Source organism: Danio rerio, chromosome 17, assembly GCF_052040795.2.
Source record: "Danio rerio strain M-AB ecotype USA chromosome 17, GRCz13ab, whole genome shotgun sequence".
Classification (NCBI taxonomy): domain Eukaryota; kingdom Metazoa; phylum Chordata; class Actinopteri; order Cypriniformes; family Danionidae; genus Danio; species Danio rerio.
The window spans coordinates 9,830,469-9,842,500 of NC_141037.1; the positions used below are offsets into that span (position 1 = coordinate 9,830,469).

General features: G+C 35.9%; 2 protein-coding genes across 7 annotated transcripts in view; one reads left to right on the forward strand and one right to left on the reverse strand.

The window, feature by feature from the left end:
• Nucleotides 1–4,487: 4,487 nt before the first annotated feature.
• tex36 (testis expressed 36) lies at nt 4,488–10,163 on the reverse strand. The gene is given in 4 exon segments (NM_001327922.1): nt 4,488–5,069; nt 5,154–5,234; nt 8,224–8,364; nt 10,027–10,163. Coding segments are annotated over 4 exon segments (600 nt in total). The 5' UTR covers nt 10,078–10,163; the 3' UTR covers nt 4,488–4,742.
• Nucleotides 10,164–10,910: 747 nt separating this feature from the next.
• The window catches only part of edrf1 (erythroid differentiation regulatory factor 1), a 42,499-nt gene continuing 41,377 nt past the window's right edge, over nt 10,911–12,032 (forward strand). For all 6 annotated transcript variants that reach the window (XR_015512862.1, XR_015512865.1, XR_015512863.1 and 3 more), the window contains exon 1: nt 10,911–11,347. Coding sequence is in view for 2 of the 6 variants with exons in the window: in XM_087289849.1 (XP_087145975.1) it covers nt 11,258–11,347 (90 nt within the window). In the remaining 4 variants the exon portion in view is untranslated. The remainder of the gene's footprint in view (nt 11,348–12,032) is intronic.

Below are 12,032 nucleotides of genomic sequence, written 5' to 3' on the forward strand. Positions count from 1 at the left end.
GTAATCACAAATTAATCAAGGTTTTGAAGCACTAATCATATTTGTAGTACAAATTTCCTTATTGAATGATAATCGATATACAGAAATGCATGGTTAATTCACTCCTACTATAATAAAACCATGGTTCATTTTCTTAAGTGTTTATTACCCCTTTTAAAGTGGCAGTACAATCAAATATGATTCCACACTAACCACATTTTTAATAAAAATCTCCTACAAATGATAATCAATACACAAAAACATGGTTAATTCAACCATGTTTCATTATTATAAGTGTTTGTTAGTGTGTTCTGACCCTTTTAAATTGGCAGTACAATTAAAATTGGTTCCGCACTAGCCATATTTGTAGTAAAAATGATAATCAATACACAAAAATGCATGGTTAATTCCCTCTTGCTATAATAAAACTATGATTAAGGATTTGTTAGCATGTACTGTCCCTTTTAAAGTAGCAGTACAATCAAATATGGTTCCACATTAAACATATAGTAAAAATGTTCTATAAATGATACACAAAACACAAAAACATGATTAATTCAGTCTTACTATAATAAAACCATGGTTCATTTTCAAAAGTGTTTATTAGCATGTTACTGACCCTTTTAAAGTAGCAGTACAATCAAATATAGTTCCGCACTAACCCTATTTGTTGTTAAAATAATAATCAATACATGAAAATACATGGTTAATTCACTCTTCCTATAATAAAACTATGGTTAAGGGTTTGTGAGCATGTACTGATCCGTATAAAGGGGCAGTACAATCAAATACGGTTCCACACTAAACATATTTGTAGTAAAAATGTTCCTAAATGATAATCAATACACAAAAATACATAATTAATTCACTCGTACTATAATAAAACAATGGTTTCTTTTCATAAGTGTTTGCTAGTGTGTACTGACCCATTTTAAAGTGGCAGTACAATCAAATATGGCTTTGCACTAATCGTATTTGTAGTTCAAATGATCATCAATACACAAAAATACACAGTTAATTCACTCTTACTATAATAAAATTATGGTTAAGGGTTTGTTAGCGTGTACTGACCTTTTTAAAGTGGCAGTACAATCAAATATGGTTCTGCACTAACCATATTTGTAGTCAAAATGTACTTATAGAAATAATAATTTTCCACAAAATTACACTTTTAAATCACTCTTTACCATAATTAAACCATGGTTCATTTTCATTTGTGTTTGTTAGTATGCACTGACCCCTTGTAAAGTGGCAGTACAATCAAAAATAGTTCCACACTAACCCTATTTGTTGTAAAAATATCTTACAAATGACAATCAATACACAAAAATACATAATTAATTCACTCTTACTTTAATAAAACAATGGTTCATTTTTCAAAGTGTTTATTAGTGTGCACTGACCCATTTTAAAGTGGCAGTACAACCAAATATGGTTTCGCACTAACCATATTTGTAGTAAAAATGATAATCAATATACAAAAATATATGGTTAATACACTCTTACTATAATAAATATCATGATTAAGGGTTTGTTAGCATGTACTGACCGTGGTAGTATAATCAAACATGGTTACACACTAATATTTGCGGTAAATATGTTCTTAAATGATAATCGATACACAAAAATACATGGTTAATACACTTTTATTATAATAAAAATCATGAGTAAGAGTTTGTTAGCATGTACTGACCCTTTTAAACTGGCAGTATAATCAAATATGATTCCACACTAACCATATTTGTAGTTAAAATGATAATCAATAAACAAAAATACATGGTTAATTCACTCTTACTATAATAAAACCATGATTACATTAGGTGTTTGTAAGCATGTACTATCCCTTTTAAAGTGGCAGTGCAATCAAACATGGTTACACGTTAATTCACTTACTATAATAAAGCCATGGCTAATTTTTATAAGTGTTTGTTAGCGTGTACTGACTCTTTTAAAGTGGCAGTACAATCACATATAGTTCTGCACTAACTATATTTGTAGTTAAAATGATCATCAATACACAAAAATACATGGTTAATTCACTCTTACTGTAATACAACTATGGTTAAGGGTTGGTTAGCATGTACTGACCCTTATAAAGTAGCAGTACAATCAAATATGGTTTCACACTAACCATATTTGCAGTAAAAATCTCCTAAAACTGACAATCAGTGCACAAAAATACATAATTAATTCACTCTTACTATAATAAAACCATGTTTCATTTTCATGAGTGTTTGTTATCGTGTACTGACCCCTTTTAAAGTGGCAGTACAATCAAAGATGAATCTCAATGAGATGCAGTTCTTTGATCTCGACCGGGTTATTCTGCATTCAATTCTGCAAAATCCATCAGCTCGTGTCCTGCAATCTATTTTTCAACAGAGAGAATCGCACTGGGCTTTCAATGAATAGACAAATCATATTAAGATCAGCTTTTAGCATTCTAACAACAAAGACTATCAGCTCGCCCAGCGCAAGTCAGACAATATTAAAAGAACAGACAATGTTAAGAGAAGTCTTTGTGCCATCGCCATGGCAACATGTTTTTTTTTTACCCTTCTCAGGCTTATCTTTCATGAATAGGTTATGAAAGAAATGTAACGTGTAAAAGTTCATTAGCATCAAAGAAATAAATACTTAATTACTGCGTGTCATTCTTCTTGCCTTGCATTTGTGAATTAAAGAGAGCGATTCCCCCCCAAATAACTGGATATGTTGTTAAAGGAGATCTGGATTGTCTTTTCCAGGTGCAAGCAGACAGAGATACAGCTGCCGTTTCAAATGCAACACCTGCTGGAAGAAGATGGCAATCTTACGCTCTGTCTTTGAAGCTGAGATAATGTAACGCCGCTCACTGTTTAATCTCTTTCAAAGGCAGAAATTCTGAGCTCTAGCCCAAACGTCATACTTTTTTATAATACACTTATATCCATACAGATCCCACTGTTACTCACTTTGAACCACATCAGGCGAGTAAAACGCCACATTAAACAACAATGTAATTTTGTGATGTTGTTAATATTACTATAAGAGATATGATATTACAAAAAAGAGATGTTTAATATTTGGTTATTGCAGCAAGACAGAGCTTTTGTGGTGACACTCAATAATAATGCATGAACTTGCATGAACCAACATTGAGAAACACATATGAATTTTTGTTAACATTAAGGAAATGCAGCTGTTCATTTTTAGTTTATGCTACCATTCATTTCAGCAATGTGTATATGGAGCCAGATCAGTCTCAAAAATAATACTTTTACAAAATGAAATTTACATTTACGAATTGGATTTGTGTGTTTATGAATCGTGTTTTGAATTTACGAATTTAACTTATGTAAGGCGATGCAGTGGCGCAGTAGGCAGTGCTGTCGCCTCACAGCAAGAAGGCCGCTGGGTTGCTGGTTCGAGCCTCTGCGTTTCTGTGTGGAGTTTGCATGTTCTCCCTGCGTTCGCGTGGGTTTTCTCTTCCGGGTGCTCCGGTTTCCCTCACAGTCCAAAGGCATGCGGTACAGTCTGAGTAGGCTAAATTGTCCGTAGTGTATGAGTGTGTGTGTAAATGAGTGTGTGGATTAATGTTAACCAGAGATGGGTTGCGGCTGGAAGGTCATCCGCTGCATAAAAACGTGCTGGATAAGTTGGTGGTTCATTCCGCTGTGGCAACCCTGGTTAAAATAAAGGGACTAAGCCAAAAAGAAAATGAATGAATGAATTTGTGTATTTTAGAATCGTGTTTCGAATTTTCGAATTGGATTTGCGTAATTAGTAATTGTGTTTTCCTTCAGCTTAGTCCTTTTATTCATCAGGGGTTGCCACAGCGGAAAGAACGTCCAACTTATCCAGCTTATGTTTTACACGGATACCCTTCCCGCTGCAACCCAGTACTGGGAAACACCCGTACACTCTCACATTCACTACGGCCAATTTAGTTTATTCAATTCACCTATAGCACATGTCTTTGGACTGCAGACCTTCTTGCTGTGAGGCGACAGTGAGCCACTGAGCCACCGTGCCACCCTAATTTCATAATTAGTTCATGTTAACTAACGTTAACTAATTTATGTTTACTGTTAATACCAAAGTTTGCAATACCAAAATGCCAAAGCTTTCGATCAAATGTCTGAGATTTCGATATTAATTCAGTTAATATTAATCGTTTATTAATCTTTTTTTTGTTATTAATATTGCAAACTTCACACAGAAATGCCAACTGAGCCAGACGAAGCTCGAACCAGCGACATCGCTACCCAGTGCGCGACTGCGCCTCCCATACTTATATACTTTACAATATTTGTTATTTTACAACATAAGGGTTTAAATAAATTATATTATTTATTTGATATGATATGATATTTTATATGTATTTAAAAGCAGTGGCGCTGTAGGTCGCCTCACAGCAAGAAGATATATATATATATATATATATATATATATATATATATATATATATATATATATATATATATATATGTTTATTTTATTTCAAGTAATTAAACTGTTGTAAGTGTAATGTTTTTATTTATTTATTTCATTATAATCACCCTGAAACTAACAAAAATAACAAATTCTGACTAAGTTTCTGTTGTCATATTACACTGTATATGTCATTTAACACTTTACAGAATGAAACCCTTCAGATTTTATGACGGTGCAAGCACAATATTAACAATGAGCACACTGACCTCTGCTGGTCAAATAGCACACTTATTAGGAGATTTCTTTGCAGTGTCATAATCATTAACTGTGTTCGGACCGTCTCTGATTCAGGTAGTTAATGAGTGATTAGCGTCTGCTAGTACACTTAAAGGAGTGAACTGTTTAGCGTCATCCCTCCCAAACCACATAAAACACTGATCAGCCTGAGCCGCAGCGTTCACCTGAGACCTCGCCGAGTGATCTCTAGGGAAACGCCTTCTGATTTTGTCCTCTCTGCTCTCTATTTGCTGTCTGGGCAGGAAGTCCTTCTGATAAACTGAGTCTTCCCACTTTACTGCAGTAACCAGACTCGGGGTGCCATGAGGATGATGGCGCAGGCTGTAATGAGAGTTATGCTGGCGACGCTCATCCAGACATTTCTTACGGCCTGAACCCTTTATGAACACACACATAAACGTATATATATAAATATAATAGGCATAATCACTCTTCATTGTATTATATAGTGACAAACTCACCTGGTCATACACATCAATACAGTGCTGCAGTGCTGTGCTGTTATCATGCATGGATAATGGATATTCTCTGCCCATTGTTTTCTGTGACATCAACAACAAAACACTCAGGGTATGTTTCTTTAAAAAAATGAGTGCAGAAAACATTAATTTATAGCAGAATCTGGTAAATGAATGTGTAAATAGACATATAGTACTATTATGGTTACTGTGTTGTAAACTGACATGCCTGTATTCAATAATGCAATTTATTGTGGTAATATGCGTGCTCATAATTGTTATAAAATGTATTGAAAGATTACTTATTATTCAAACTACCTAACATACCCCTTTTTCAAAGATGTAATATAAAGTCTCAGATGTCTCTAGAGTGTGTATGTGAAGTTTCAGCTCAAAATACCCCACAAATAATGTTTTATAACTCTTTGAAACTGCCCCTTTTAGGTTTGATCCTAATTGTGCCATTTTGGTGACTGTTGCTTTAAATTCAAATGACATTGTGCTCTTTTCAAAAGAGGGCGGGGCTACAAATGCCTCTGTGTCAGCATAGTGGCAGATTCAAAGACAAGATTATTGTCCTATGCTAATGAGGAGAGATCATTGCTTGTGGGAGGGGCTTTCCCCCTCTGATGACATATACAAAGGGAGAATGTCAATCAAAGTGTTTCTGCAGACTTTTTTAAAAAAAGTGTGATTATAAAAAATAGAATTAATACTGTTTTACCATTAGAAGCTGGTTATATTCACAGACTGTTGCCACACAACTGTTTTTAAACCCTTTATAAAAGTGATTTTTGAATAATAGGTCCTTTTTAAAGACTTGTATTGGCAGTGGTGTTCATCAGAGCACTGAATACTTAAAAGTCTTATCCCGGTTTCACAAACAAGGTTTAAAGGGCCATGACACCCCCCACTTTCGGTTAAAGTCTACTTCAGAATTTTTTCAAAAGATGCATGATTAATGGGCGTGGAGCTCCGCGAGCATTGGGCAGGAGTGGGCGTGGCCAGCAGGGGAGAAGGGGAGCGAATAACTGCTGTTGTCAGTTAGCTCACAAAATGAGACACAAAGAGGAGACGCATGAGTTTATAGTTTACAAAGTTAAATTGCAAAGAAATGAACAGTGATTTAATGCCCTGCTACATTTGTTATTCGTAATTTCATATACAGATAACCACAATTTATATCATTATAAAGATGTGTGTTCATGTAAACACTATAAATGAGGACTTCTCCCTCAATCCCCGTATCCAGCAGACTCAGTGCAGCAGGTCTCCTGACCCGTCTATTTTAACCATTAACCCTGCTGGTAATCTGGAGGATTTAGGCAAACACAGCAGCACGGTGATGTGTCTGAATGTGAACGAACTCCTGATAAAACACAGCGTCCGCCATTCTCTAATTCTTGTGCTGCTCTCCCGACAAAAATGCTAGCAGCACACACACAGCTTTGCTGTATGATCGGCCCTGACAAGATCGCACGGGAAAACATGCAACAAACCCCGTGGATGATGGAAACAAACGCATATGAGCCTTCATGAACGGCTAAATACTGTGCCGTGGTTTCCGTGTCTCTCAGCTCGGGCTTGACACTGGCAGGTCTGGCAGGTCTCATGAATAATTAAGCAGCCGGCTCTTCTCATAGGATAAGAAAACTCCGCTATGAATAATAATGAGAAACCGACGCGTCATCATTGCACTTGCAGTACTGCGCTACGTCGCCGATTTTGATCCCGCCCCAAAAATCATTTTAAACCCGGAATCTGAAATTAGCTGACAAAAGCTCAAAATTATCCAGTTTTCCCCACAATTAAAGCTGACAGGTGCTAACATTGTCTTAACTGATGCTCAACACACACACATCTGTTAATAAAAAAAAAAAAAGTTCTCCGGGGTGTCCTGAACCTTTAAGGCTAGTCCAGATTAAATTGCATGTTTGAGCTGTCTCAACTCAAAATAACTTGCGGTGAGATGTCTAAAAATACGTCAGTGCCATTTTTTTGTCTCCAGGTGCACACCAGTAATATATTTTTCTAAGGCTATTTGTTTATGAATGTGGCTTAAATAGTTTAATTTAACTAAGGCCTTGTCCTGGCTTAATATAAGCCCTGTTTGTAAAACTGAGCCTTAAAGTTTATTTTGCCAGCACACATTGTTATTATTTAGGTGAACAATTACTTGAGCAAGTGAATCCAATAAAAAAAAAAATTATTATTTTGTTATCTTCAATCAAATGCGGTTCTTCACTGTTGACGCCAGTTTGACAGCTTCAGCTGCAGTAGTCTTAACCACGCCCCTCTTACTGTTAGTATGCAATGAGAAAATTATGCATAAAAAGAAAGCCCCGCCCCCTCTTAAAATTCTGTTTCAGTTGGAAGTACATCAACATACAGAAGGCCTCATATAACATAAATTAAAATAATCTGACAATGAAAACAACTTAATCTTAGGCGATGCTCATTTTTTGCTGACATTTAAGAACTCATTAAAAAGCCATGGCGGTTTTATTTTATAGAGCTCATAGCTAATTAAGTTCAGTAGATATGTCTCATTAGATTTTTGTTAATGCATTACCTTAAGTTTACTAATGAGACTCTGTTGTAAAGCGGCACCTAGTGTTCTCTCCCTTTGCAATTGAAATTAATCATTTAATTAGTTTGAAAACATTTGTTTCCTCCGAAGCATTATGTTACTTCATTATAGTAGCTTGTGGGCAGCATGGTGGTGCAGTGGGTAGCACAATCGCCTTACAGCAAGAAAGTCGCTGGTTCGAGCCTCGGCTGGGTCAGTTGGCGTTTCTGTGTGGAGTTTGCATGTTCTCCTCGTGTTCGTGTGGGTTTCCTCTGGGTGTTCCGGTGAAGACATGCACTGGATGTGAATTGGGTAAGCTAAAATTGTCCATGTATGTGAATGAGTGTGTATGGATGTTTTCCAATGATGGGTTGCAGCTGGAAGGGCATCCACTGCGTAAAACATATGCTGGATAAGTTGGCAGTTCATTCCTCTGTGGCGACCCCAGATTAATAAAGGGACTAAGCCGAAAAGAAAATTAATGAATGAATAATAGTATCTTACCTTCTCAGGATTGATAAATACTTTGGGATATCGCTGCTCTGATGGTGTCAGTGGTTGAGAAACAGCATGTGCCAGTGCTGAACCTGTGCTGGTGCAAAGATGATGTGTCTGTTCGGTTTGTGAAAAACCAGTGTGGATAAACTGGAAAATAAGTGCAGACAGACAGGTCAAATAATCAACTCAGCTAACAAAAATGTATATAACCATAGACCACAAAAAATATGTGCAAATACGGATAACTTTGAATATCTGGAACATGAGTGTTAAAAAAATCTAAATATTGAAAAAATATTTTTTAAAAATGTGTTTTCTGATTGAAGTACTAAGCAATACATATTACAAACCAAACATTTAGTTTTGATATATCTACTGTAGGAAATTTACAAAATATCATCATGGAATCTATGATATACTTTATTTTGATGGTCCCTTTAATGCAGGGATGTCAAACTCAATTCCTGGAGGGCCGCAGCCCTGCACAGTTTAGTTCCAACCCTAATTAAACACACCTGATCAAACAAATTGAGTCCTTCAGGCTTGTTATAAACCTACAGGTAAAGCTGCGGTCACACTAGAGTTTGGGCGTGTGAAATTCTGTCGCGTAGAGCTGCGAAAAGGGGTGGGATTAAACAAGATGATTAGACAATAAAAAAACGAGCGATTGCTCCATGTTTTAAATTTCTGTCCGGAAAGGTCATGTTTTGATCCTCGATTGGTCTCACGCAGTCAAGTGAGGCGATTTCGCAGGTCAGAGTTCACCAAGCTTGAACTTTACACAGCAGCAACCTGCGAAACTTGATGCATGACCCTGCTCTTCCGGTCTGACGCATTTGTGTGCCTATGAATGGAAGTCTATGGGAGGAAAAGCCCAGTGTGACCACAGCATAAGTGTGTTGAAGTATGCTGTTTAATGCATTTTGTTGAATTTAAGTTACATTGCATCTACATGCCAACTAATTCTCTATAGCGACTTTCAGATTCATCCTAAAGTTGCTAGAGAGGCAGTGAGGGTCCTTTGAATATGTGACACGCTGGTGGCTGAGACAGACATGCAGAGCCCAAGACGTTATGTTATAAAGTAATATGGCTCCTATATTCTCATTAGATTATAAGTTGTGGTTGGGGTTAGTGTAAGTTGACTTGTAAAGTTGACTTGTACTGCACTTGCAAAGTTTCTTAAAGTCAGATAAATTTCTGTTGAAGGAGCATTATCAGCAGATACTAAGCAGACAGTCTACTACTCAAATGAGAATTAATTGGCATGTAGTTGCAATGCAACTTTTAGTCAACAAAATGTGCAATAGGGACCATCGAAATAGTGTTACCTAATCTTTATTTAAAGTGCAATCTAAAAATTATGTGCTGGAAAAATAATTTCTCAATGTCTATTTCTTAAAAACCACAAATGTATATATTTTTGTGCTAACATTTTGAGAACATTAATAAAGTCCAGAAACTTTTACTGAAAGTTTTACTTTAACTTACGTTTTAACATAACTAATATATTATCAAAACGTTTTGTTAAAGTTCTTGATATGTTATAGAAATGCTGTTTCTTAACGTTTAAATGCGTTAGGCTATAACCTTTTATTTCGGGAACGTAACATTAAAAGTAAACAAATAAAATAATTTAAAACGTTAAAATGTTATTTTTTTAAATGAGACTGGGTCATTTTGAATGAATGTTTCGTTCATGGACGAAACTTGACAAAAAGTTACTACCAAATAAGGCTAATCAAGTTCTGATGACGTAAACTGCGTCTGGAAAGAAAGAAAAAAAGAGTTAAAGTGCGGTTATCTTACCCAGTTTACACTCTTGTTCTTATTGAAGTATCTTTTGCCTCCTTTACTCATTGCGTGAGTTTTAATTTGAACAGTAAACTGTAGTATGTCTCCAAACGTTTATGACGCGACGGCCTGTAGGTGAACTCAGGTGAGAGCTGTGATTCTGTAACCATGGAAACAGAACACACACACACACACACACACACACACACACACACACACACACACACACACACACACACACACGCCATTCCGACACAGCTGTGCGGTGAAAATAAACCAACAAACATAATCACATACATGTGGAGAAATCAAAAATATCTCATATCATATATATGATTTAAAATACCATAAACGAGCCAATATTTATGAGAATAAGGTTACTTTCTGTATAATTAACATTTGTAGCCTATATTCCTTTTGTGTAAAACGGTATTGTTGTTAAAAACACAGTAGCACTTTTACGAGCCTTTGCATTTTTTTACAGTCGCAGTCGTTTTATATAGTAGTATAACATTAGTCGTGCCGTGATGTGTATTAATTAAATGAATGCATACAATAGAACTGAACTCACAAAAATTGAAATATATCTAATAATAGATTTCATTATATTGAAAATATCTCTTGTTTATATTGTAAACATATTTAGACTATGCGTTTTAAATATATATTATAGGGAAGGGAATATTACCCTCCATTATTATATATTTAAAACACATCGTCTAAATATGATTTTAAATGCAAACGTACATAACATATGCAGCTGATATAATATGAAAACATCAATATATTCGAATAAGCCTTAAATGTAAGACTATGAATTTGTTTACACAGTTCTACTACACGTTTCTACTCTTTTCTAGAAAGTGGCGGTGTGACGTCACGACCACTTCCGGGTGAGAGGCACAGTAAGTTTGGAGTGCTCTGAGAGAAGCTTCCAGCTGACAAGACATTGGATTTTCTGTCGAAAACATCGTTTATTTGTGTTTGTACAATGAGCGAGGCGTGATCGATTAATCTGACAGACGTGGATATGTCACAAAAATATCGACATTTAGCATAAAACGCTGGAGATATTTAAAGAAGCGACATGCTGTTCTGTGTAGTGCTGTAGTGGATGTGATGCATGTTGTTAATATGGTAAATTTATGATCAGTTTTGGTCTATAAGTGGAAGAATAATCGACTCTGTGTGTGTGTTTTAAACGTTACTTTTGCGTGATTCGTGGTTTTGTGGAGCTTCTGGATGGATGAGTGTGCTGAATATGAGCTCTCAGGATAAGACAGACACAGATCTTAGACAGGAGGAGGAACACAGCAGCTCTGAGGACAACAAACAGGTCTGATATACAGTCTCTGTGTTACTGTAACATAATAATTCAACACTGTAAGAGACTCGCAGTAGAGTAAGACGATGCCTGTTGGCACACTGCAGCATTTCTGTTTGGCCTGTTGCAATGTTTGTGTGTGTGTGTGTACGTGTTTTTGTGACACATCAGGACACAAATCTGTATAATGATATAGGTATAACACAGGTATTACAAATATGTGATGAAATATGAGGACATTGCTGACGTCCTCATTTCTCAAAAAGCTTATAAATCCCACAGGGTGAGTTTATTCAGTGAGTAAGCTGCACACAGTCTTCTGTGATGGTTGGGTTTAGGGGTAGGGTGGGTGAGGACAATACAATATACGGTTTGAACAGTATAAAATGAATGGAAACCTATGTAGTGTACCCACTTTTCTCAAAGACAAACGTGTGTGTGTTTGTGTTTATGCTAAATAATGTTTATGGTATAATCTAGATCAGTGGTTCTTAACTGGTTTGGCCATGGGACCCACATTTTTACATGGTCATCGAGCCGCGACCCAAATTTTTAGGAACTATAATATAATTTTAGGAATTATAATTAATTTGTATGTATTTGTTAACATACACAAGTAGTGACAGATAAATCATAAGAAAATCACTAAGACTTACAAATAAACAATATTTTATTATTGTCATTAAACAAAATATCT